The sequence below is a fragment of the Polyodon spathula genome, chromosome 37 (assembly GCF_017654505.1).
Source record: "Polyodon spathula isolate WHYD16114869_AA chromosome 37, ASM1765450v1, whole genome shotgun sequence".
NCBI lineage: Eukaryota > Metazoa > Chordata > Actinopteri > Acipenseriformes > Polyodontidae > Polyodon > Polyodon spathula.
The window spans coordinates 2,352,544-2,380,542 of record NC_054570.1 but is presented as its reverse complement, the minus strand read 5'-3'; the positions used below and the strand labels follow the sequence as shown (position 1 = coordinate 2,380,542).

The following is a 27,999-nucleotide window of genomic DNA, read 5'->3' as shown; positions in this document are numbered from 1 at the left end:
ACAAAAGCAGCCGTTGGGGGAGGCGCGCTACTCGTGACTATCTCTATGGTAACAGCGCATGCCCGGTGCTGGATAAGATGACGTGACGTCAGGGGTATAAAAACCGACGCCACTCGTCTTACCGACCATTCCTGGAGTTGCTCTGAGGTAAGTAGGATGTTTGTGTGAGAGGTTCTGTTAAATTTATTTACGCAATTTTATGAAATACATACTATACACACGCACACAAAACAAAGTGTTAAATTGTTTTTTAGTAATATAAACTAATATATTATTTATCTTTTTTTTCTTATTGCAGGTTGTGCTTTTGAGGAAAGAACACAGTAACGAGGACAGTTTGAAGAGAAACAAAAAATACTTTTTTTGTTCACGTGTTTTTTTTTTCTCCCAGTGACGGACATTTTGACGATCTTTTTTTTCCACTCTTGTGCCAGAAGGAAACCAGCATAAATCTAACCCGCCCATAGATAAAGCAGAATTTACAGCCATAAAAAAAAATTGCTTGTTATATAAAACATGGCAGTTTTCTCTCTTAAACTGTTTTAAAATATAGTAATTGTGTGTGTATATCTGAAGCACAAATCTAAAATCCGAGGCGCTGAGGAGAAAGTTTCTGATAGTAAGTGTCGCTTTTCAAACAAATTTGAAGCCAAATTTTACAGTTAAACGATTTTTAGGTAGATTATATATAAATGAGTGCAGTGGAAAGGAAATAGTGTAGTTTTTTTTCAGCTTAAATGAGCTCACATACAACAGATAGCGGTGCTGGTGTATAAAGCTCCGATTCTTTGTGTGTGAGACAAATTGCGATTTGAGCAAAGTTAGTCTTTTATGAGCAATCTGTACATAAAGATTGCAGGGGCGTTAGGGAGGATTTTTTAAACTGATTTTTTTTTTCAGTCGTCGAATGTCTTCATTTCCACAAAGAAACAGGAAGGTCAGGTTCAGGCAGTGCAATCTGTACATAAAGATTGCTTTTGAAAATATAGGCGAAAGATTAGGGCTGTAGTGTAAACCGATAAAAAAAAAAACTATTCTTAAATGAAAACGTATGCCAACATGACAATTGTATAAGTAGCGGTAACAAAATGTGTGTGCTTTTTTTTTAATGTTCTATAAATTATTCCCCAGGTTAAAAATAAATATATAGCAATCTGATTATAAAGGTACCAGTAACTAAGTTAAAAGGAGACGAGAGTCGTTGATGTACAATAATAACGTTTTCTTGTTCTTTTTTCATTGTCAGTACTTTGCTCTACAAAATGGCGGACGAGTTGTCTTTTTTGTTGTTGCTTTTTGTTTCTTTGGATTTAGGATTACTTCCATTTACTTTTAGAGAGGTGGTGTGTGTATGGACGAATTTTTTTTTATACAACGTTTAAACTAACCTTTCATACAGGATAGCGAAGCGGTGGTCTAGTGCTTACGTTCGCCTGATATTTTTTTTTATAGAGATAGGTATTTTTCACGGACATGTTGTGACCACAAAATGGCCGCTGCTTCGTCCTTCTTTCTCCCTCTGCATAGAGACGGGGGGAGGGGTTTAGCTGCGTCACACGAACTAGGAGGGGCTAAACTGCCTCGTCACTGTGACGTGCACCTCGTCTGGACAGACAAGATAAAGTAATAGAACATAAAAAAATACATACGAAACGCTGTGAAGCTGGCACTTTTGAGCATTAACTTGTTTGTGTGATCATGACAAAATGTGAGACAAATTAAACACACTAGTACTGTTTTACACTCTGTAAAAACACGTCATTAATAAAAAAATTCGGTACATTGGGTCCAGGATGAACCCGATTCAAGTCCACTCATCAACCTTTTACATGAATAAATGATATGGGCTAAGTTCAAATAGATATATATATATATATATATAATATATGATATATATATATATATATATATTATATATCTATATATAATATATAATATATGACCGTTAACTATACACATAAACTGTATACATGCAGACTTAACTATGGACTGCAATTGATCTTACACGACTCAATATTTAAAGTGAATATGTATATATGAATGAGAATTAATTACCATCATGTGATTTATTTACTGTTTGTTTTTTTTTGTCCAGCGAGAACAGCATTGTGTGTTTGTTTTAAGAGGTACACTGATGTCATATCGGGGTGACAGGGGCCCCCATGGCGAATGGTGATGCAGTCATTTTACTGTATTTTAAATTGAATCTGTGGCCTTCTTAAAATACATGTCTGCAAATCAAAGCTGAAAGAAGTAATGAACACAGTGCAATTAATTCCCTTCAGGTAGAAGTAGAGAACGCAGTGCTATCACTGGACTTGGTAAGGGTTAGCATTGCAGTAATGAGATATATATGTTATTGTATCCCAATTTTATATTGTTGTCTATTGTACCATTTCAATACCTCATATTAGGATTGTTAAGCATTGAGTTGGAATTTAGGGGGAGAATTGAATCTTCACATTTTAAGTTCTTCAAAGAGAGTCACAGCTACATTATAACTGGTAAGACAAACAACTTTCTGGTACTAATTATACATTTCACACTTTTTTTTTTTTAAAACCACTGACTAAATGTAATTATATTTGTTTCTTGTTAATAATTCTGTAGCCTACTTCCCGGTGACAGTACAGTAGTGTTACATTCAAATATAAACATGCATGCAGAATGGCAATCTATTAAAGCCATTAAAATAGCATTAGCGTAAATTTAAAATAGTTGCTTTTGCCAAACAGCTCGTCCAGCAGGTTTATATATATATATATATATATATATATATATATATATATATATATATATATATATATATATATATTTTTTAATGCTTAAATAACAACATTTTAGTCATGAGATAATGTAACAGTTTTAATATTCTAAATATGTTAACATTAAAATATGAGATTCTTTTAGTTTTGTTTTTGAATTGTAATTTGAGCGTAATAAAGTAGCAAATAGTTTTAACTTTTTATATATGAGTGCAAATTACTGCAGCGGTTTAATTTAACATGCCTAGTACGATTTAAAATAATGCGTTTTCCGCAAAAGAAAGCAGAAAATTTATGCAAACGCATTGATACATCTTTTCTAACAGGCCTAGAGGGCAAGTAAAAATAAAACAAGTGTGTCATTTGTCTGCCTAAATTTTTGTTGGGCGTGATTTTCATAGTAGGAAGAGTAACGCCAAGTCGTGTGGTAGCATTTTGTTTCTTTAGTACCAGTCTCTGCCGCTAGGTGGCACATCACAACGTGTACTTGCAGTTTCCACAAAACCAAGAGAAATTTAGATAATGTGCAATAATAATAAAAGGTAAAAAAAAAAAAAAAATCTTAATGTGTAAATAAAACACCAGCAGTGGTTAAACTTGTATTTCTATTTCATAGCAATGTTTTCTTTTAGATAATAGTTGTAAGCCCAAGGTGTCAGTTTATCCAGGGAACTGAGGTGAGTGTAATACATGTGTTATATTTGAGAACTTGGTTTTATAAGTCATTGTAACATACACAACATACTTATATAATGGTAATTATTTTGTATTGATAAATGTAAAGTATCTAATGTTTAAAACGATGTTGTAAGTAATTATACTACTTACAACTAAATAATTGAGCTTTGGTATTAAAGTTTTTTTTTTTTAATACAAAGTTCTCAACTGTATTGTCTAACTTTACATTTTGACTACTGGTTATTTGCCACCATGTGTATTTTTTTTAAAATAAAATGTTGATTTTTTAAAATATGTAATATAATTTAAACTTGTTATAGTTGTCATACTTGATGATAGGTTTGAAAAATAAAGGAACCTAAGTTGATATTAGTGTTATCTGTAGCCTACATACCTTTTTAGTACTGCGTTTTGTAGTTTTCTCTGTTATTTTAACAGCATCACAGTGTTTGGCAAGGCACATTTTATACAGATACAGTTCAGAAACTCAGTATTTCAGTTTAAACTTATGTTTTTGTAATGTTATTTAAAACTAATTGTATCTAGTAAATATCAGTATTTAAATGTCCCAAAAAATAAATCCCTGCACTGAATTTATTATTTTTAAGAAGCACATCTTTAATCCTAACACACTCCAGCAAGGAGAAATGAAGGTAGTAGCTTCTGTTTTTGTAATCTTTTTATCCCCAAATAGAGTTCAGTTCAGTACTCTTTTAATTATCCTAGTTTCAAGTGTGAAGTGTAGTAATGGCATTACGTATATAGGGCTATATAGAAAGGGAGAGGGCACTTTGTATTTCATTGTGATAAAACAGATCAGCCAGCAGCATCGTCTCAGTTAATAACAAAAAGTGCAGCCTCTGTATATCAAATTCAGTTAGTGCTAGAGTAAAACGGTCAGATTGAGTGATCAGCTCTAATGGAAAGGCATTACCACTCGCTTAAAAATAAGCAATAAGCTGATGTCAGCACTTACTAAAATTTTTTTTAAAAAAAATCACCCCACAGCAAAAATTCTTACTGTTAGTGGTAAAATATATATATAAAAATTCTTGTTTTGTAGTTACTGTTTAAAAAGAAGCTTAGTCTTTTATTAGTGAAAACGTGTAGTGAATGGGTGGTGTGGGAGGGTAAGTCTTAGCTGATTTGTTTTGGGACTGCTCTTATACCTGCAGTATTGCATATGTAGATTGTTGTGGCACAGTGATGTGATTTGGGCATGTGTGTTAGAATAGAGGTATCCTGTGGAACTCTGCGTAGGTCCAATAGGGCAGACCTGAAACTGTAACTATAGTGTAGTCAGTCAGGGGCTATTCTTTGGATAGGTGAAGTGGTGCAGAGCAAATTTTAGTGTGTGGTGAGATTTGGTAGTACAGAAATGATTTGTGTAATTGCAGAGGCACAGGGTTCATTTTGTTTGATTTAATGCAGTTTTACAGCTTTCTAGTATTTTGATAAATTTCAGTAATAATAACCATCTTGTGTAGTAGATTTGCCTGGACACTTCAAAATGAGTGAAATAGTAGTATTGTTTAATGGCCCTACCGTGGGGATTTGCTCTGGCAGGATGAATGTGTTCAAGCTGTGCTGGAAAAGGCAGCAAAATTTGATATCTGGGAAGACCTTAGTGTATTAGACTGCTTATTCTGCTGTTTTGTAAAGAAACTCCTAAGGGACCTTTCAGTCAATTAGTAGCAAGTTTTGTTTGGTAGCTGATTATTCATGCATTGCCTGTCTAAATTTTTGTCTTTTCATAGTCAATTGAGGAACTTTTACACTCAATTACTGTGGGGAATACAGCCACACTCAGACTCGCTGCACTCCAGGCAAGTGTCATATTGCTTTCAGGCAGGCTGACCCTCGCTTTGTCTTTCAGCTGGAAATAAAAGGATTCGACTTGCATTCATTCAGAGTATCTGTGGGCTGCTAGTGTAGTGTAATCATGCTGTTTGTGCACCTTCTTGTCATCAGAGTGAGTTCCCCTGTAGTTTACCCAGTCTTATGTTTTTAAACAGGATTAGTCTGCTTGCAATAAATACAGGCTATTACACAAAGGATTTTATGATATATATTTTTGGTATTGTTTTATTAATCATTTTCATTGGCACTTTTGGAGTGAAGACTTTAATACAGCTGGATAGGTTCTAATATAGAAAAGTGAGCCAACTGTACTTTGTTTATTCTCTTCTAAGTATTTTTCAGATTTTCTGTCTTGGGTATTATAGTGATCTTTATTTTTTCACCTCTGTGGTTCGTGGGAGGAAGTGACATGCTTGATATCATTTTGGCAACTGCTGGCATGGCAGGAGTCAAAATGGACATACAGGAGCCAGAATTCAAATGTGTGTCATTTCCTCCAGCTCACAATGTAGGTAGAAGAAAGATTTATTTTATGCAAGATATGTTGTGTTAAAACATATGATAATAGGAAAAACAAAATGTCGAATACCTTTCTTTTGTATGTTTGTATGTGTGTCAGTGTTATCCGCTGATGCACTAGTTTTATTACACAAAAGAAGTGGTCTAATTACTGGGTTAAATGTATGAGTACTTATGACACATGTATTTGTAATGCAAATGTAAGAATGAAGGCTTTTAATGCACACAATTTAGAATGTATTCTTACAAAGTAACCTTAATTTTAGATTTATATACTTTTAAGGTTTTACATTTACAGCAGCAATGTTTTTTTTAATTATTATTTTTTTGCAAAGCTGTTCAGTAAATAATGGGTGTGGTTTTATTTTCAGATGGACCCCAACTGCTATGAGTGTCTGTTCTGTTGTATACCAAACGGCAGTAGCTTTATACTTGTACACTGCTCAAGTAATTCAGGGATATTCATAGATGTGTACATTAAGCATGATAAATTCCCAAATCCTGTATTGAAATAAGACTGTACTTTACAATTCATATAAAGGCGTTCATGTTGTGAAGTTATCGCGCAAGAAATTGTAATTTGTGACATGTGACTTTTACTGGCACTGTTACATTATTTTGTTGCTATTTTTATTAAAAAAAAAAAAAATGAAAAAATGAAAATCTAATGTTTTAATACTGTCAATACAGAACTCAAATATTAATTTAGAAACAAATGGTTTAAACTTGAATGCAATACAATTCAACTAGTTATACCATATAACCGTGTGTGTGTGTGTGCTTACATATTTTAATCTCAACAGAAGTATAGAAGTTTGTTTTGGCTATCAAATATGTAAACTACACTTGTACTTCAGTTTCTTTTATTGTATTTATTTCATTAATTAATGTTAACAACGTATTTTATTTATTTTTTTGCCTGTTAATGTTCTCTGTGCATAGCAGTAGTGTTTTTTTTTTTTTTTTTTTGTCAAGTTCTGTTGACTGCCAAGTGGTGGATATACTACACACAAGCAAAACTGACTCTACAGACTGAAGCTTCATGAGTCAGTAAATCTCTCATGACCGTTAACAGATTGGGCTTTGTGTGAAGGCTCATTGGCCTGAATCCACTTTTCAGTTAAAAACCAGCATGCCTAGCTGAGTTTCTTTTATTCAGCACAGTTTAATGGTCCCAACTTTTTAATCTGAGGCACTGGGATCTGCTACTGAACACTATACTATCATGTTTTAGCTCTGGACCATTCAAGCCCCCAAACTTCTGCAGGTAACTGGGCTGGTGTTCCACGGACTGTTTAAATGCATTGACTCCCATACCACAGCCTAGTATATGTAACAGTCAATCTTTCTCAAGTTAGCCATGCACTAATTCACTGAGCTGCTCTATAACACACTATTGATGTATCTTTATGATTTGGCAATTTGTTTGAACACCAGGCTGCCTTAAATCATTGATTCTTCTTTTGACACTTTAGCTGAGCAGTCAAACCCTTGAACTTTACTGACAGGAAACCAGCAGTCAATAACTGACTCGGTATAGATAAAACTAGTCCTGAGTAATACCTATAACAGACTGTTTCTGCAAAGAAAGCTCAAGTCTTGTGCTGCTGTTTGACGTTGTGCTTTTCAAACAGTTGATGTTTTTCGTTAACCCATGGATAATTGGATAATTATCCTGCACTAATAGTTGCGAACATTTCAAATCAACCCATTAATACTTAAGCCAGCTCTATAAGGGGTAAGTGATTAATATCTATGCCAAATGCACACCCCAAAATACACTGGTTGACATCAGAAAGTGATTTGAATCATACAGCTATAGACCTGCTATATTAAGTTAAGCAGCAGTTCTTTAAAGTGATAGTTCAGTGTTCTCCATTCAGCATAAATCCTAAATAGCTGATTACCATACAGCATATCGGAGTATTCATGTTATCCAACTCAATTTCCCAAGAACCCTGTCTCATTAATACAGTGATGCAAAATTGGTTCAGATAATTATTCAGCCTTCATACACCACACTGTATGGGTCACTGTCAGGTCGCTGAACAAATGAAGACCACATAAGCCCATGTTTGCATGTCATTGAATTCAGCTTTTAAACCCATGCTGTTAAAAAAAATATATATATATATATATATATATATATATATATATATATATATATATATATATATTAACACAATTAAGCATGGTTAATTATTATTAGCTAAACAGTTTGCTGTCACTAGTGCCCACTCATTGTCTTTGGACAACATCTTCCCTAGTATTCATGTCATAAGGGTCTCCGGCCTTCTTTCAGACATAATCTGAGCAAATACTAGTATTTATCATGAGGGCCTTTCCAAGAACAGAAGTATAGAATTATTAGTTATTTTTGTTAGGATGTGTAGGTTGAATTCTATACTTGACAAACATGTTTTTGTTTTTTGTATGGCTCTCATTTGCATGATTGTAATCGTGGCTCACAGATTTGCAAGACTGCACAATATGATGAAAACGTTATTATTGTACATCAGAATCTTCCGTCTTCAAAAACAGTGTTCCAAAAGAAATAACTGGTAGAATATCAAATAGTTGACAATGATGCATTTAGAGTAAAGGTCTATTTCGTAAAAACAGGAAACAATGCTGTTGCTAACAAATGTGCTCGATGGGGCCATCCTGGCTTAAAACAAACAAAAAATTAAAAGATCTTGCCCCCTCTGATCCAGTTGGTGGACATTCTCATGTAAATTTGTATTATTTAAACTCGCCCATTTTTTTTTCAGCATTTCCTTGGTGCAAAGCTGGAAAATAAATTTTATCCCAGGGTAGTTTTCCATGCAATCTGTTTTATTGTATATATTCAACATGTTTGGTGTGCTGTAGTTACATGGGTCCTCATGAATAAATGTTTTGTCCCAAGTGTTAATAAACTCTCTTTTCTATTCTCAGGGTTGCCACCATGGGATCAGGGCCTGTGGATCCCAGAGAACTCCTAAAGGGACTGGACTGCTTCCTGGGCAAGGATGGAGAAATCAAGTCCTCAGAGGGGGTTTCCAAAATTTTTAGGTAGGTTTTGCTTAACCCAAATGCTTTTGGGTAATTCTGATTGATTCATGTTTTGAGATATTTACTACATCTGTCAGTTACGGTAGAGTGCAGCTGTATTCTAGTTTTCTTTTATCAGTATGTAAAAAGTCATTAAGTGTTACATATTCTAACATAGTGAATATGTTTTTATTAATTTATACAGGAATTTAACAGTTTTGCATTGTGTAAAACATTAGTTTTCCTCTTTTTCATTTCTGTAGCTTGATGAAAGCTTCCCAAAAGATGGTTAGCAGGTGCATCTACCTAAATATTTTACTGCAGACAAAATCACAGGACGTCCTGAACAGGTAAGAACACTGGGGCTGGATTCACACCTGCTCCCTCACCTTTCAGTGCATTCCCACCTCCTTCCATTTTAAACAAGCATGGCCAATTAAATGAGATTGTTGTTCGACACTGTGCGCTTTCTGCTCCCCAGATTTATCAAAATCGGAGGTTACAAGCTATTGAACAGCTGGCTGACGTACTCCAAAACAACCAGCAACACCCCACTGCTGCACCTGATCCTGCTAACACTGCAGAACCTGCCGCTCAAAGTTGATCACCTCAAACAGGTAAGGGAGGGGCCTTGGAGAGCTCTTTCATTTGCAGCAAGAACATTTGTGTTGTGTAGTGCTTGTAATGACTTTTTTGCTGTTGGGAGGTTACGGGCTGAAAATGTGTATTTACAAAATAATCAGGCTTAGAAAGTACCTCTTTCAGAAAAAAAGTCTTTCAATAAGTATTGCATGCCAGTGGATTATAGGCATATTGCCCCAATAATAGCGATAGCTATTAATAAAATAAAAAAAAAAAAATGGATAAACTTGACTAACTTTGCTTTCCCTTTGTTTTCTAGAACAACACAGCCAAAGTAGTGAAACAGCTAAGCAAGACAGGTCCTGAAGGTAAGGCCAGCAGAGAGAATGCTTTCAATCAAGAATCACTGTTGGTATTTCTGTTTTAGCAGTGTGGAAGTTTTTAGCTTGTTGTGACACTAGAGCCTTGAAGGTGGTGTCAGCACTTTCATGTAATGACATTGTTACAGCTGGTCTTGTCTTGTTTATCTAAGCAGAGACATCAAATCAGTCTTTTTTTTTTTTATCTTTTCAGAGATGAATCCTCTCATTCATTCCTGCTCTGTTTATTAGACCAGTGTGCACTTGCCTTGTGTATTAATTAACTCTCTCTCTCTCAATGGCAGAACTTCGAAAGCAGGCTTCGGTGCTGGTTGAAGGCTGGATGGCGATCATTCGAACCCAGAGCGGCGCAGCGGCAGCAGCTGCTTCTACCCCTTCAGGTTTGGATTTTTCTTTCTTTCATTTGTACATGCACTGTTTTGCTTCTTAGTACAGCACTTGCCTTTTAAGAGGGTTAATAGATTACTTTGTACTTTATTTTTTTATAGAGAACTATATAATGTGCTGTTTTCAACACACAATTTGCAAACCTTATTTTGTTACAGCTCTTTGCTTAATGTGTGCGGACTATTCATGAATTGAATAACAGCTAATTTGTACTTTGTAGCTTGAGTCGGTTCTTTCATTTTTTTTTCTTTTACAAAATAGAACAGTATTTAAAAAAAATAATAATTGAAACTTGAAATGAAACACCTTCCCCAATACCATTCTAATGTCTTCAATTGGGCTCATTTACAAACAGACAAGAAGAAGAAAGAGGAAGGGAAGGGGAAAGCGGCTCCAGAAAAAACAGAGACGAAGCCAGACCTGAAAGGGGCTGAGGTGAAGACCGAGGAGGACAAGAGGAAAGAGAAACCCAAAGTACAGAGGACCACTGCACCCAGCCATGCCAAGTTCAGGTCCACAGGTGAGCAGGGCAGCATTGTTAACGGCTGTGGTGAAGGGAGGGACGGGCGCTCTGAATCTTTCTAACAGTGCTGTTTCTGTGTATGCCTCGCAGGTTTGGAAGTGGACACTCCGACCCCAGTCCCTGTTAAAAAGGTACCCCCTCCTGTGCAAGTAGGCGACAAATACAACATCAAGCCAGCAGCTGTCAAGAGACAAAAGTAAGACTCTTACCCTATCAGGCTAATTTGTGGTCAAGATTATTTACATTTTTAGATGTAATTATACAAGCTTTTTCTTTGTGAATTTGCTTCCAAGAAGTCACAAGAGGCACCTTACAAGTATAATTGAACTGAATGTTATGTATTCTTTTTATTTTTTATTTAACTGTGTGGATGTAGTAATTTAGGTACCGAATCAGAGTCAAATATAGATTAACGTGCTGTTTTGTTGTTGCTAGCTCTGGTTTGGGACCTGATATGCCTCCTGTAGAGAAGAAGTACAAACCTCTCAACACCACTCCCAACATGATCAAGGAGATCAAAGTGAAGATCATCCCAGCCCAGCGTGAGTATACATAATCCACTGTACTCCCATTAGACACGGCAGTAGCGCACTTAACCCTTCAGAGTTCCCATTTCTGTCCAGTAAAGAAGGGCTTTTGCTAGGGGATTATCCCAGCTTCTCCTCAAGCTGGTGTCTCATGGCTTCCCTGGCTCTGTCTTACAGCAATCGAATCCCCAGGGTTCCTCGAAGCATTGAATTCCGCCCCGGTAACCGGAGTCAAGATCAAGAAGAAAAAGAAGGCAGTGTCTCCAACTTCCAACAAGGTAAGCTGTTTTTTTTTTGTTTTTTTTTAATTTCTTTTAGATCGATCTCTTTGCTATATTTGTCACAGACCTCTTTGACAAAACAGCAGCCCTTAAGTTTATTGAAGGAACAGTCTGTCCATACACTCACTCCTACAGCCATCATTGTGTGTGTGTGTGTGTGTGTGCAGGCACTTGAGGCTCAATGTTCCTGTCTTGTTTCCTCTTCAGTCTTGCCCATTCGATATCAAACCAAGCCTGGAGTCCAGCCCTGTGAAGCACTTGCCCCTAGACAGCTCACCCACAGCCACAGTGGAGACAATGGAACTGGAGCAGCCAGGCACCCCAGTTCCCGCAGAGGAGGTTCCTGAAAACATGGATACCTGTAAGTTAACGAGAAGAGCTTTGTTCAAATCGCTGCCATTAAATGAAAGTTTGCCATTAAGACTGGCCACAAAAAACACAGGACTTCAGTCCGTAACTTTACAACAAACATATAGTCATGAAATAAGAGCTATGGAAACATTTGTGAACATTGTCCTGTAGTCATGGGGAACTTTAGGTACAGTAAAGCATTGCTTACACTTAAATATACACAACCGAGTGGAGGTTTCCTTGCTGGTGGATGGCTGAGATGCCTTGTGGCCCCTGTTGATTCATCCCTCTGTGCTTTCAACAGCTCCCGAGGAGCCGAATGCTCTGGCTGAGCCACGTGGGGAGGAAAAGGCTGCGGCTGACACAGTGAAGCTGACGAAGAAAGGGAAGAAGAAGAAGAACGTCCGATGGGCTGAGGAGAACCACCTGCGGGAATACTTCTTCTTTGAGCTTGATGAGACAGAGAGGGGTGAGTGAGCCCTGGGAAGGTGGGTTGGGCTAGGGTGTTGGATTTGTAGATCAGATTCTCATTGCATAGTAGTGGCCTGAAATGGCTGAAACTCACATCTGAGGTCGTGAAATACATCCTTGGGGGTAAGAGGCTTAGGTGTCACTCACTTAAGCTCTTAGTAAAGCTTTAAATATCTGAAACTGCTATGCGAGGGCAGTCTTACCTTTGCATGAAGATGAAGGCGTTTTTGACTAGTTTTAGCGTAGAAGTGTAATGGTTCAAAAAAGAAAATGCACAGGAGTGGAAGGATTAAAGTTTGGGCATCTTGCAGGTTCTACAAATAGTTAGAATGCAGGAGGTGGTAGGTTGAACAAGACGTTGAGTGCCTTTGCCTCTCTGTTTTTGTCCCTCAGTGAACGTGAATAAGATCAAGGACTTTGGCGAGGCTGCGAAGCGAGAGATGATGATGGACCGGCAGGCCTTCGAGTCGGCACGGAGACTCTCTCACGACACCATGGAGGAGAAAGTTCCCTGGAGCTGCCCGTGGCCTCTCGACTTGCCCCACACCCTAGTGGTGCCGGGCAGCGGCAGCCAGGAGAAAGTTACTCAACAGGAGAGGGAGAAGGGAATCTTGCAGGAGATCTTCCTGTCTAAGGAGAGGTATGTTTCAACAGCTGCTTGACTGAATGAGTTATACATTCCGACAAAGGTTTCACACTTCAGCTGTTTAAAATGACAACTTTGCATACAGTGTTATGGAAAAATAACTTTCTCCTTGTTCGTTTCTCTTGCAGTGTGCCGGACAGCCCCCATGAGCCCGACCCTGAGTCCTATGAGCCTCTGCCCCCCAAACTCATCCCCCTGGACGAGGTGAGTCTTGAAAGCGGTGTTCCACAGACATCCGTTGTGGTTACTGGTGTCAGGGCAAAACACTGATGTCATACTTGCACACAATATATCAGGATGTGCCTGGGAACAAAGTGCTTGCATGTCAAAAAGAAAAAGGTAATGTAGGTACATACAAATTTTATTTTTTTTAATCAATTCTTCACAGTTTTGTGTACCTACATTACCTTTTTTATTTATATATGGATTTATGAATTTACATAATTTAAAAATTGCCTATTAAGTAAAACTAAACATCACACACATTTCTGTAAAGCGTTTTTAGTGACTGTCATTGATAGCTCAAATATCTCCAGATTTTTTTTTTCAAATTTTAGCTTAAATGCCAACAGAGTATAGCCTAATTTTATCAATGAGCAGAAAATTCATGACACCTGATTGTAACAGTATTGCTTAGCTGAGCAAAGTTTTTGATGTTATGTCTGCTTGTGTCTGCAGGACTCCTCCGTGATGGAGGACGGCTACAGTGATCTCATGGACACGACTCCTGCCTCGCACTCTCCAGACGTGTCCGGAGCCAAGCTGCCCACTGTCCTGGCTAACCTGATGGGCAGCATGGGAGCGGGCAGGAGCCCACAGCAGCCTGGCTCTGGGGTTGTTCCCCCTGTAAATGTACAGGAGCTACTGTCCACCATCATGGTAAGATCTGATACACCACTCACTGCACACTTGAGGGGGTTGGGGGAATTTAAACCAGTATATTCCAGGGAAAGGCAAAAACATTAATTTGGTAAGCTGCACTGAAAAGTGTACAGCCAAAAGCTTTGCATCACCTAGAACTTTAGGATTGCGACATAATTAAAAAGCTACATGAACATAATGTAGATCTTTAATTTAACATCATGTAATTAAAGAAACTACAAAATAATATTGTTAAGTACTGGAAGCTATATTGGTAGCACAGTATTTCATGTTAAATATCAGAATGTCAAATTTATTGTGAAGTATATGGAAAACTACAAAGCGGTGTGTAATTCAATATGTTACCGTAACGTTATACAGCAGGTTCCATTTGACTTTACGAAGCAAAATTAGTTAATTCTATAGAGTGAGATGTAAGCCTTTTGCCCATAGCTGTACGTTCTTAAAACCTAGATGCCGAACATAAAAATAAGGGTTTTCACAAGTGAACTTCAATGTATGATATGCAGTTGTGTATCTTTGTTTTAAATCTTTCATTGTTTCTCCAGGGAGCTCAAGGGAACCAAAAGCCAGAGGACCTAATCAAACAGCCTGACTTCTCAGACAAGATCAAGAAGTTGTTGGGGTCTCTGCAACAACAGCCACAGCCACAGCATCAGCAGCAGCAGCAGCACCATCAGCAGCAGCAGCAGCAGATTCAGCACCAGCACCAACACCCGCCCCAGGGACCTCCCCCAGGTAAGCAGATACACATACCATCTACGTTTGGTGGTCTAGTGGTTAAAGAAAAGGGCTTGAACCAGGAGGTTGCCGGTTCAAATCCCAGCTTGACTACTGACTCGCTGTGTGTGACCCTGAGCAAGTCACTTCACCTCCTTGTGCTCTGTCCTTTGTAGGAGACATAAAACAGTAATCCTATTGTAAGCAAGTCTGCAGCAGAAATCGGTGATGCATAGTTCATCCCCTAGTCTCTAAGTCACTTGAGATAAATAACTCAATACTGATAATCCTCCTCTACCAAGGTCAGCGCTGGAAATTAGGTATCAAGTGAGCTGAAGAAAACAATGCTTTGAGAAAGCCAGCCACATTTGATGAACTGTCTAAAACCAGAAGTAGTGTTAGTATAGAACAAATTATTCACAAGACAAGAACTGCTGAAATTGGTTTCCTAAAGTTGATTTAGGATTTGCCATTTTAAGCTGTGGATTAAAATAACTCCTGGTGTTTTGTTTTTGGTGGGTTCAGGTTTGCTGGGGGTGGGTCCAGGGATGAATGGAGGATTCCCACCAGGACCCAAGAATGGACCTCACTTCTCGCCACATGGAGGCCCAGGCGGGCACTTCCCTCCTCACAATGGGCCAGGTGGACCCCCAGGTGGACCCCCAGGAGGCCCCCGAATGATGGGCCCCCCACCCCCCCAGCAGCGCGGAGGAGATGGGTACTGGAAACCCCCTGGCGAGCCTATGAGGGGAGGACCCCATGGTATGAGAGGGGGGCCCTTCCACCGGGGAAGGGGGGGGCGAGGAGAAAACCCAAACTTCAGAGGCAGGCCTGGTCGAGGGAACAATGGACCACTCAGACGGGGTGGCCCCAATAATCCACACATGGGAGGTAAGAGCTTCCTGCTTTTCAGCTATCAATTCTAGTATCAATTACCGAAAATATATTTTATCAAATAAATCAGGAGGTTTGGTGGTCCAGTGGTTAATGAAAGGAGCCAGATACCAGGAGGTTCCCAGTTCAAATCCCAGCTCAGTCACACTGTGTGTGACCCTTAGCAAGTCACTTAACCTTCTTGTGCTCAGTCTTTCGGATGAAACACAAAACCGAGGTCCTATTATAAACAACTCTCCAACAGCAATTGTTGATGCACAGTTCATCCTCTGTCTCTTAAGTTGGTTAAAAGTGTGCTAATTGACTAATTAATTAATAATAATACTATGTGTGTCTCTCTCTCCTCAGACATGTCGAACCGTGATGTCTGCCGGCACTTCATGATGAAGGGCAGCTGTCGCTACGAGAACAACTGTGCTTTCTACCACCCTGGAGTGAATGGGCCTCCCCTGCCCTAATGAGACAACAGAGTGGGCAGGCCTCACCACTTCAGACTGACTCCCAGAGACCGCAGCCACAGACCGTTACATCCAGACTTGACTGATGGGCACAAACACACCATTGACCAGCTTTGGTCTGGAGTTATGTGTTTTCCTGGACGTCTTGCTAGCAAGTTAGTTGGCTGGCTGTAGCAGGTGACCTGGTGTGTCTCAGTAGGTTTTATCTCCTGGAGGGAAAAACAAAAACTTTTTTTTTTTTAAATGAAATACATGAATCAAGCAATTTATTTACTAATAATTGAATGGGAGAGAAGAGATCATTTTGAATTGTTTTGTTTTCCCATCTGTGCTTTTGTGAGGCACCAGCATTCAATACGCTCTCTAGCTCTCTGCCTAGTTCTCAGTCTGCAAGGGAAAATCTGTGTCCAAATCACTTTGACAATTACTTTTGCCCTGTTGGGGAATTGGTAATAACAGTTGAAGCCATTACTGCAGTGTCATGTTGAGTTATCGAAGTCTTAATCAAAAAGCCCCTCAAACTTATTTTTCAAGAGTTTTAAATGGGGCCTTATCAAGTAAAGGTATTTACACAGCTGACTTCATAAGTAACAGGGAAGTAAAAACGACAAGGATTGTGTATAACCACTCAAATCTAGTCCTACAAAAATACATGCTACTTTGCACATAAAGGTATGTAAATTAGTTGCAATGGCCCTGAAGATCTGATATCCAAGATGGCTTTTTGTTGCATGTCTTGAAACCTAAAGTGACAGAAATGTTCAAACTTACCTCAAAAATCTATTGATCGTTTTTTTTTTTCTTTTTTTATTTCCTGCTGGTGTTTCCAGTATAAAGGAAAACCACATGGATTAATAATGTATTTAAAAAAGAAACCTATTATGATGAAGTCGAAAGGTTTTAAACGCATCTTATTATAAACAATTTTTTAAAAAGTGCGTTCTGATCAAATGTATGTCATCTGGACTGTTGAGTGTAATTCAGTGTCCAGTGCACTGGAGGCAGTGTATCACAGGGTTAATGAACTAAAAAACCGTCCTATCAAATCCGACCTACTAAACCGAAGTTTCTTCACTGTTATTCCGATGTAAAATCGAGTGAAGTGTTGGTAAGGGTGCAGTTGGACGTTTTAATATATGAATAGATTATCAGTTGTCAAAGGGATGTCCGGGTGAAAACATACTCCCGTGTAACGCACCTCTTCTCTGTAGTCCGGTCTTGAGGTCGGTTGGCGGTTATTACTAAACCATAGTACAGCGACGCAACAGGAGTACCCATCCAGCTATTTAAAAAGTGGCCCACAGTATTGCATACAACTGAAAGTATTCTTGCATTTCTTTTGATGAAAACCCACTTTGTGTGGTGTACATTTTTTGTAAATAGTTTGTATATACAATTGTATTGAATTAGTCGGATTATTATTGTTTTGTTTTTCTCAAGTGAAACCACTAAGCCAGTTGAGTCTGGTGTTCAGGTTGCGTGAATGCAATGTTAATGTCGGGGGCATACAAGTAGCTTGGATGGGAGGGGGTTGATTCATTAGTGTAATTATGCAGTACTGATCAGGGAACCGGCTTTTCATATTCTTTATTCAGCCAGCTAGGATCAGCTTAGAACAGCTTCATGTTTACAGTGTTATTGTGAGGAATAGGGATCACAAGAATTGGTTTTAACCCCCCTTTATATTTCACTCTATTATCTCTCAATCCTGTGATAGCATGCTATAAAACCAAAACCGCTGAAGGGTCAGAATTAGTCCAAACCCATCCTTGACCTGTTTAAAACTAGTAATGCTGTGTAGCACTTCTTTGTTTCAGACAACAACTGCAACTTTTATGCAAAGCCAAATGGTTGTGTTTCCGTAAACTGGTGTCGAATGACCTGAATAGAAAATTGTCGAATTGAGCATTACTGGGATGCAGTGATTAACTGGTTGAGCCCTACCTGGCCTCCCAGCATCTTCCGAGTCTTATGATAATGTTTCTCTAGAATCAATATGCTGTATACAAACCATTTATTGCCCTGAATGCATCAGTGAAGTGTTTTTTAAATTCATGATTTGGTAATTTTTAAAGATCGTAAGACAACAGGAGTTTAGCTCTGAGGCTTGATCAGAACATTATTTGAATATGAAACTGGACTTTGAACAAGTGAAATCACAGGACCAGCATTATTTATGAAAATGTCTCTAAATATCATAGACAAAGAGAAGTGATACCTTTAATTGGACTAACTAAAAATTATTCACAGGCTTTCAAGACCTCAAAGGTCTCCTCTTCAGGTGAAAGTAGGAAAGAGAGATTGATGTTTACATTACAATCTCTCTTTCCTACTTTCACCTGAAGAGGAGACCTTTGAGGTCTTAAGCTTGTGAATAATTATTATTTAATTAGTCCAATAAAAGGTATCACTTCTCCTTCTGTTTGTCTATCATCTCTGGACTAATATGGCTACCATTTCATTTGTCTGTGTCTGTCTTAAAATCAGTTAGCTATTCCTATGTACTTCATCTTACATGCAAGAAATGTTAGGTTACTGATGCATCACTGTGTCGCATGAAAATGTAAATGTTCTGCAGTTAAGTGGTGTCACTCTTAGTTTATTACTCCTTTATCTATCCTGTTGCTAGCACAGACTAGGAAATAGATTATAGCCAAATGCACCCCAAACATGGTGATTTTTTTGCGGCTAACACATTTCTAAAATCTGATTTCACTTAACTGTAAAATGGTGAAATCTCTACACAGGATCAGTATTGGGTATTTTTTTCAGATTTAATGTGTAATGTTTTATTTCTAAATGGGGGGGGGGGGGGGGGATTGAAACAAGCTGCTAACTTTTTGTTTGTATTCTGTCTTTTGAACAAAGTAAAACCCCAGTTTCTAAAAAAGGCACGCGACTGGCCTCTGGCTGTGACCAGGTGCTGAAGATTTAAGAGGTGTTTTCTGTGAAAACTTGCTACTGTCCCTTGTAAGACTTTTTTTTTTTCCCCAGATGTTCTGTCTTTAAATGTGTTGTTTTGTATATATTTTGTACATTTATTAATAAATGTGGAGAAACTTTTCTTTGTGTGTTTTGTTATCTTTGTGGTAATGCATACTTTTTTTTTTTTTTTTTTTTAAAGATTTTCAAAATCCTTAACTGGTATAAAGAACAACTAAAAGGTATGGGGGGTCACTACTGTACCATATAAAGAAAAGTGTTCACAAGTTTGTCTGGTTCGTTGACAGTGTATGCTTTATTATACTGTTTGTCTAAGTTGTTCTGTCCCTGAGAAAAACCAACTGTATTACAAAATCTGAAATTGAGGAATAAGACAACAGCTTGAAGAAAACGAGAGCTACAGCGCTCACCAGGTTTTGATTTGACTTTTCAGTGTTCCCTTTTTCACTCGGGGCTGAGGTAAACGTTTACCCCAGATCTTTTCTACAGGTTCTCCTCAGGGCTTGTCAGTCACTGCTCTGCTTCCTCGCCCTGTAAGTACACACCTTTTAAATCTATGTAGTATTAGAGCCTAGTTTTGTTAACTTAATTACATTGGTTGTTATTTCATGAGGTTAGCAGGACAGATCCATATTGTGCATGTAGACAGTAACGATTACCATTGTTTTGCTTGCTTTTGGTTACTTGTATAAGGTGCGGTAAGAAGCAAGAAGATGGATTTTAAACTTCTCATTGTTTCTGCTTATTTTCAAGGGAATGTATGTTTTGTTTGTTTGTTATATTGTTTTAGGTGTTGTGTGTGTTATTTTTATTTTTTTAAACATCAACTACTTGGTTTCAGATGCCTACCCATGCCACATAGACTAGACTGTGTCTAAACAGTGGCAGAGTGAAGCAAGTTTTGGATGGTTCACTTGATGTGAAGCCATTTCGACACAAAGTTCCTTATTCGCACTGCCCACAGGTTTCGGTCGAGCTATAGGAAACATAAGGAGGAGGGTGGGAAGATGAGCTCCTGTCTAAAATCCCCTGTCCAAATCTTGATTCTGTATTATTATTATTATTATTATTATTATTTGACAGACACCCTTATCCAAGGCGACTTGCAGGTGTTACAGGGCAGTACAAGGTTACAGCGCATGAACGGTGTAAAATGTAGTTTACAGCAATTACTTACTTGGCATTACTTTGGCGTGACATGCAAAGTTTGTGCCCTGATGATATTAAATATAATCGGTTCTTGCATTTTACAAAAGTGTTCAGACTTGGCTAGAGATTCTTGTTAAACTTGTATGATGCTGGAAACAATGCATACCCCATTCTCTCAAAAGTATTTATATATAAAATAAAGCATGTATTATAATTTGTCAAATGCTTTTAGTTTGTGATTTCATAATTTTTTCCTTAGATAAATATGTAGGTTACAGTGGCAGTAAAAGCTATGTTTTATAATTATAGAAAAGGAGAACAGAAGCTAATCTGATAATCTGGTAATATGTTCACAGTGCAGACTCACAAGCTGCTCTTCTGATTAAGCAACAAACTAGGTTATAAATAGCTGCATGTGATGATTATCGTGTTTAAAGTTCAGTTCTCAGATTCAAGGCTAGTCCCATATATATTGGGTTTAGTAGACAGACCTCACAAACCATCAAAATGTTAGTAACCCTTTGCATTAAATGCATCTATATACTGTGTATTTACATAGCAGTTACTTAGTAAATGCATGTGTATCTTACTCATAATTTAATGTTATTATGCATATTTATATATACTTAATGTGTAAATCATTTTGCATAACATAACTCTAAGCCTAACCTTACCCTCCCCTCCCCCCCCCCGCCCCCCCCAGCTGTAATTATAAACCGAACCCTGGACCTCCTCTGTCAGGACCACTGTGTCTGCAAGGTCCAGGAAGTCTTCAAGCTCTGTAAGAACCAGAACCAGAACCAGAATATCTGCAGATCCTGTGAGAGGTTTATGATTATTACTGCATTGAGCTGGAGAGCTGGCTTCATCAACACTACAGAGAGATCAAGACCAGAGGCCAACCAGCCATTCTAGATGGTAGGATCTTTGTCTACAGGGACTGTATATAAATTGGATTATACCAGCTATGGTCAAACGTAGGGCTGCTTTAGGAAGTTAAGGACATCATTTTTTGCATCACTTCGAATTTTATTTCGGTCCAAGAAGACAGTCATACAATGTTGAACACAATCTTCAGCAGCCCGAAGGTATTGCACTGGATTTTTGTTTAGTTCTGTTTTTATAATTTAAATTTTACTCGCTTTTTTCACACTGTAACGTGGGGAAAAACACCATTATAAGGTAAATGAAGGCTGTTAATTGTAATCATGAAAGGACAGGGCCAGTGCTAATAGATGGGGTTAAGTAAATGTAGAATATTTAAAGTGAAGCATGCATCTGTTTCTGCACAAGTTCTTATAAGGGTTTGTATTTTGCAGTGCCCACTAGCAAACCCCTGTATATGATCCCCTGTACGGGGTAGTAAGGATTGTAAAGATCTACTGGGCCTTTCCTGGTTTACTTCAAGGAAAGACCCAGAGCTGGCAAACGTGCACAATATTAAACCTGGCGCTGTGCAAATGAAAACACAGCAATTCTAATTTGTTTTGTAACAACAACGTTTAGGAAAGGCTTTTGAATATTGACCTGCTGTGATTATCAAGTTGTTTGAAAATATTTGAGATGATTTAAATATGAAAAGTAAAAGATTTGTCAGTGCAAATTTGACCCAAACGGGAAGCAGATCTGAGAAAGGAAATACACAGGAAACTCCTTACAAATTAAGTAGTTGCCCTTCTCCATTCTGGTGACACAGTTGGACTGAAACGAGCAGCCGAGTTGATTGTTCAGTAAATCCAAGGCACAAGTAATAATACCGCAGGTAAGAACTTATTTGGTGTTTATTTTTATTAAACAGTATTATTGTTTCAAGACGTGTAGGCTTGTGATGTTTCTGATACCAGTAACGTATGTTTGTAAGGATCTCGCAGTGGCTGCTTGTAACCATGTTGAGAGTATATTTTTAATGCACTCTTTGATATCCATGTCATACAAAGAGTGCAAACGAGATTCAAATTAACTGTTTAGAGGTAGTTGCTTTATAAACTTAAACACCTTATTGCGAAAAAAAAGTAGCGCTTTGGAGTGAGATTCAAAATAGATGCTGCGTTAGAAAAAAGACAGTTTTGCGAGTTGTTGATTTTCCCTCAAATTAGGGGAAGTGTGATGAATAATCCCGCAAATTCACCACCACAAGGTAAATTTAAACGCCAGTTTGCTTGCATGCCACTACGTTACATTTAGGTTTATTTCTAATTCTAACATCTAATTTATTTGTGGTTTATTTTAAACAATGCTAATTACCAGTGCTTAATTTGTAAAGAAATTGGTTGCTGGGTCAAGCAATGACAATAACACCGTTCTTAAGAAGTGCACATTCAAAATCATAACGAAAAGTTTATTTGAAAGAGTTGCATGGACTAGTGTTAGATTTTATAATCACGTATTCTACATCATATAGGCAAAGCAGTAGCATGTGCAGAAAAATAAAGGCAAATGCACAACTATTTATTATTGCTGTGTTACCTGTTTGACAATCTATACAACAATCATTACACTATCAGTGCACTAGAACGGGCATTTTGAAATGGGCTTTGAAACAGACTTTAAAGTTAGACATGTAAAAAGTTGCCAGGATGGTAACAATGAAAAGAATTACAAGGATGTTGTTTAAACGTGGGGACGGGTAACGCTGTACATTTCGGAAACCCTGCTGCTTCCGTTTTAAGAGCTGATCATTTTAATAAATAAAGTAATCAATTGCTTATTTCACCATTAATCCAAAACCTAATTTAAGAACAGTTTTGTCACAATTTAAGAACACATTTGCATTATGGTTTTGCCTCTCCACACCCTTCCTCTTTCACTGTTATTTTTCATTTCACTGTTATACACTAAACCACTGTTATAAATACCTTTGTGGTAGTTTTACAGCTAGCTGGGTAACTTGCAATGTATCCATTTATTTATTTATTTATTTATTTATTATTATTTAGTCATTTTGCAGACGCCAAGAGACTTGTAGGTGAACAATGCGTCAACAACTGCTGCTGCAAAGTCACTTATAATAGGGCCTTGTATCTTTTTCTACGTCTCGTCCGAAGGACGGAGCACAAGGAGGTGAAGTGACTTGCTCAGGGTCACACACAGCAAGTCAGAGCTGGGATTTGAACCTCCTGATAACAAGCCCCTTTTGTAACCACTGGATCACCAAGCCTACCTATTTAAACCCATTAACACCAGTTGCAACACAGTAGGCCAAATATATACTGGACACAATAATTGTATTCCATTTGACAACGGACTGGAGCAGTATTGAGTCAGTATGGATCACATACAGCTGCTCAATGCTTATTGCTAGTTTAGGGATCTTCTAAATGTTTATCAGTAGTAAACAAGACATCAAAAAGCACTTGATATGTTTTGAAGTAGTGTGAATAGTTTATGTTGAACTAGCCTGTCACATTAGAAGTGCAATGCAGGAAACTGTGGTAAAGCTCACACAGCTAACAAGACAGCTCAAGAGTGTGTTTCAGCCTTATATTTCTATATCCATCTTATATAATTAACTGCTCTGTCATCTAAAATAGCTAAGTTCCGACAAGCTAGTGAACTTTTAAATATAGCTTTGTTTACAGTACGTGCAAAGCTATTTTGTTGCAGAGAGAAACTCATTCAAAAATCAATAACCCAATTAATATTAAAATTTGGAGACGATATATTGCACGGCGTGTAGCAATTTGATACGTTGTGCATTGGTAAAACTAATAAGATGCTTATGCCCAAAGCACGTTTTTGACAAAATAGTTTTGTTTTCAGTAAGTAGAATATATCTAATGATATCTGCTATAATACTAGCTTGTTGCAGTGAGGATGGTCTGTACACACCACAGCCTCTCCATCCTGGTCACCATAGAGGGACATTGTGGCCCTGGAGAGTCCAGAGATGAGCAACCAGACTATTCACATGGCTTAAGACTGAGCTACGAAGATAGGCTGAAAGTTTATTTAGCTCTAAGAAGCCTAGAAACCAGGACCAGAGGACTCAGCTGGAAATTGTTTCATGTTGTTAACTTTCTTTAGGAAAAATTCTAGCTTGTAATGGTGCTCCCTTCACAATGTCCTGGGATGATTTACAGACCCATTTTTAGCAACGCAGTATACAATAAAAATACAGTGAACTGTGTCTGAAAAACAGACCTCATGGTTTCTAATTATAGCGATCTCCCCATTTAAAATTTCCCCTTTTAAAAAGTAGGAAATTCCCTTTTAAAAAATGTATGCTTAAATCAGTTATTTTCTTAGGGCATTAAAATAGATTGTCATCTGCTATCTAGAAGCATAAGTGATGTAAACTATGCAACAAATTTGTCATTGCAAATCATTCTGCGTGTATTCATATGCCTCAATATTGGATAGAGAGGACTGTAGGGTAATGCCTTTTAATTTTGTCTAACCAAGCGAGAACGTTAGATTTAGCGGTTTGCAAAACAATTATAGAATAACCCACAGTGCACATCTCCCCCATTCCTATTCTCGCTCTCATTATATAAAGAAAAAAAAATACAGATTCATTAACCATATTTCTGAGTCTGTGAGAAGAGAACTGCACCTGGCAATATTTAATGTTCTGTTTGTGCAATCTTTCCCTCGTTTGTTCAGGAGTTCATATCATGGACTCAACCTGGAGATTCTGTCTCGCCGGCTGTCTTTTACAAGGTAATTCTTAACAAATGTTTTCTTAGTGTTAAGAGAATTTTCCACACAGCACTACCAGGTTGCCATACAATGCAAATGCCATACACCGTTTTAGTGATACTCAAAAATGCCAATTTTGAATTAAGTAGACATGCTATTTTTTGGAGGGGGTGTTTTAAGTGTAGGTTTGAGGATTATACTGCTTGGTAATCAGGATATTTGTTTATGTGTTTTTCTCCTATCAAAGTCATGTGCTGTCTGCTTTTAATAAATGAAATAACAGAACAAAGAGAGAGAATTATAAGTAGGGCTTTTGTGTTTTGCCTCTCCTTTAAGAATTCAATTGATCCCACGTTAAGCCATTCTTGTATCTCAATCACACAACTGAGATATATGTTAACAGTAATATAAAGTCAATTTAAAAGCCCATTTAGTTAAATTCAATTAAATAACTACTAACACCTTTCTCAGTTGTGATTGAGAAACACTGTAAAGGCTTTACAGGTATAAATTTAATTCTTAAAGGAGAGCATGAAAAACACATATTTAAGATGACTAGATAGCCCAGATGTCAATAGGGGCAGCTTATGTTCTTAGAAAAAAAATCTAATTGAACTGTAATGGGTTGTATAGTCATGTTGCTGAATCATTTGGAACCGTTAAGACCCGACTTGACAAAGTTCTGAGATCAATCAGCTACTAGGAACCGGACAAGATTAGACGGTCCAAATGGCCTCCTCTCGTTTGCAAATGTCCTTACAGTAGTGTGTAAATTTATTAGAACACCTCAAGATTAGTCATTTATTGAATTTTGCAGACAAAAAAAGAATATTAATTTACTACAGAAATTAGTCAATTAATATCAACCTTTTTTCAAACGACTCATGGTATAAAGTGTCGAGTGTAAATGTGTGCATCATCTTTTTTTTCCCCTGGGGAAAGATTCCTTTTCTCGTATAAAACACTTATTTTTTTAGCGATTCTCTCTTGGTTACAGTTGCAGAAATATATTACCCAGATGTTTTATGATGTAGGAATTATATATACACACAGTGTGTGTGTGTGTGTGTATGTGTATGTATATATATATATATATATATATATATATATATATATATATATATATATATATATATATATATATATATATATATATATATATATAACCACTGGGATGTGTTCTCTAACACTATCACATTTATTCGATTTCATTTTACTTCTAAAGGGTCATGTGGTCAATAGTTTTGGGTCAGTTGGCATGACAATGTGTTCTGTCGTGCCTTGCAGGTATTGTTCTAAGTGTTGTTTGCGATGCCTGGACTGTGACAATCCCAGAGAAGATTTCAGCATTGCAAGGCTCCTGTGTGGTCATTCCCTGCAATTTCTCTTATTCTTCTAATCCACCCCAGTCTTTCGTAGTGGTTTGGTACCAGTATGTGAGCAGGGGATACCCTGTGGTTTATGATGGCAGGAATCCCAGCATTGTCATTGACAAGTTCAGAGGACGTACGGTTTTGGTTGGTGATGTGCACGCTGGGGATTGTAGTCTGAAAATCGACAGTATAACAAGGAATGACAACGGTGAAAAACTTTATTCATGGATTGATCCAGATCATATTTCTTACAGAATTTACAAATTTTATGATAAAACCGTGGAGCTCGCTGTCTCGGGTAAGTTTATTATTTTAAGTTTATTATCCATTATTTTAAAACTTATATTAAGGTAGAGTACAGCTAGGGCCAAAAGTTTTGCATCAACTATAATTTTCAGATTGAAAAAAAAACTATATGAACATAATTTAGATCTTTTATTTAACATCATGTAATCAAAGAAACTCCAAAATGATATCGCAAAAGTCTGCCAGAAGCAATACTAGTAATACAGTATTTCATGTTAGATTTCAGAAGGTCACATTTTTCCATTTTTGTTCAGTATATGGAAAACTGCAAAGTGTAGTTCAATATGTTAACGTAACATTATTCAGCAGGTTTCTTTCGACTTCAAGAAGCAAAATTAGTTCGTTCTGTAAGGTGATGCAAAACTTTTGTCCACAGCTGTAGAACTGCAAAGCATTATTACAAAGAGCACGAATACTTGCTTACTTTCTCTGACCACTAATCTCATTCAGACCATGCAGATCCTCCAGAGATTTCAGTGCTTGGCACAGCGGTCAACGGCAATTCTGTTAGAGTCACCTGTAGCATCCTCCACACATGCCCAGCCTCCCCACCTAATTTTACCTGGAGCTATGCTGGTGATTCAGTCTCTTCCCACCATGAATCTCAATCCAGTGGTAGCTGGAAATCCACTTCAGTTTTGACATTGACAACATCACGCAATGACGGCGCCAAAGAGCTGACTTGTAAAGTTCAACACCCAGGAGGAAAGACAGCAAGCAGCATCAAATTATGTGAGTCTTGGTGGTCCAGTGGTTAAAAAAAAGAAAAGGGGTTTGTTACCAGGAGGTTCCCGGTTCAAATCCAAGCACTGACTCGTTGTGTGTGACCCTGAGCAAGTCGCATCACCTCCTTGTGCTCCTTCCTTTGGATGAAACCCATGTCCTATTGTAAACGACTCAGCTGTTGTGATGTATAGTTCACCCCCAAGTCTCTGTAAGTCGCTTTGGATAAAAGTATCTGATAAATGACAATAATAATGATCTGTTCATCATTATTAGGGTCGCTTCTTTTCAGTGTTTATTATTCGCTCACGTTACTGTAATAAATCACTCCCCTTTTTGAACACGTAGGATTTTGACTGGGGTTCTTCATTATATAGAAAATCGATTTTTACAATAGAAATAAGTGAAACAATAAGACTTTTAGCTAGCCATCTGGAAGAAGGGCGGTCCATTTAGCCACAGATTCCCAGAGGTTTCATTTCCCCTACTAACCTGGTTAGCGTTTAATGGGTTTTTTTTTTCCTCTCCTTTGGCACCAACGTGAGCGAGCATAGCTCCCCAAGTTTGAAAGAAACACATGTTCTAGCACACATGTATTTTCATTTTAGAACATTATATCTGGTACTAGATTAAAGGAAACTCAGTTTCTATGCATTATTATCGGGTTATCTGCTTGCAGTTGTACTTCCTGGGTCGTGTTACCTCAGCAGTGTCGTCTGGGTCAAAACATGTTACTGGCTGAAAGCCTGTCAGTCAATAGGGGAAGCAGCTGATTGGTCATTGACAGGAAGGAAGCCAGGTGAAATGAACCCAGGAAGTACAAGACAGTCAAAAAGCATGCTTTCCAAAAAGAGTTTTTCTTTAATCTAGTGTAGGACCAGATAACGTGTTTCGAAAGGAAAATACATAT

At 37.7% G+C, this 27,999-nt stretch overlaps 2 protein-coding genes across 2 annotated transcripts in view; both read left to right on the top strand.

Annotated features, from left to right (window-relative positions):
* Nucleotides 1–76: 76 nt before the first annotated feature.
* On the top strand, nt 77–18,234 carry LOC121304342 (serine/threonine-protein phosphatase 1 regulatory subunit 10-like). The gene is made up of 19 exons (XM_041235419.1): nt 77–147; nt 299–619; nt 8,760–8,876; nt 9,119–9,205; nt 9,337–9,472; nt 9,757–9,805; nt 10,102–10,197; nt 10,560–10,724; nt 10,818–10,923; nt 11,163–11,269; nt 11,432–11,532; nt 11,743–11,896; nt 12,191–12,355; nt 12,751–12,997; nt 13,132–13,207; nt 13,682–13,882; nt 14,434–14,623; nt 15,131–15,496; nt 15,848–18,234. The coding sequence occupies exons 3-19, from the start codon at nt 8,770–8,772 to the stop codon at nt 15,955–15,957; spliced, it is 2,463 nt and encodes an 820-aa protein (XP_041091353.1). The 5' UTR covers nt 77–147; nt 299–619; nt 8,760–8,769; the 3' UTR covers nt 15,958–18,234.
* A 3,501-nt stretch (nt 18,235–21,735) lies between these two features.
* LOC121304434 (sialic acid-binding Ig-like lectin 5) overlaps nt 21,736–27,999 on the top strand; it is a 7,882-nt gene continuing 1,618 nt past the window's right edge. The window contains exons 1-4 of the mRNA XM_041235594.1: nt 21,736–21,811; nt 24,652–24,708; nt 25,975–26,358; nt 26,817–27,098. Coding sequence (XP_041091528.1) covers nt 24,663–24,708; nt 25,975–26,358; nt 26,817–27,098 — 712 coding nt within the window. The 5' untranslated portion in view covers nt 21,736–21,811; nt 24,652–24,662. The remainder of the gene's footprint in view (nt 21,812–24,651; nt 24,709–25,974; nt 26,359–26,816; nt 27,099–27,999) is intronic.

Coding starts and splice junctions, on each gene's coding strand:
- LOC121304342 (XM_041235419.1), top strand. CDS start 8,770: ATGGGATCAGGGCCTGTGGATCCCAGAGAACTCCTAAAGGGACTGGAC. Junction 8,877..9,118: donor GGGGTTTCCAAAATTTTTAG/GTAGGTTTTGCT, acceptor TCATTTCTGTAG/CTTGATGAAAGCTTCCCAAA. Junction 9,806..10,101: donor AAGCAAGACAGGTCCTGAAG/GTAAGGCCAGCA, acceptor TCTCAATGGCAG/AACTTCGAAAGCAGGCTTCG.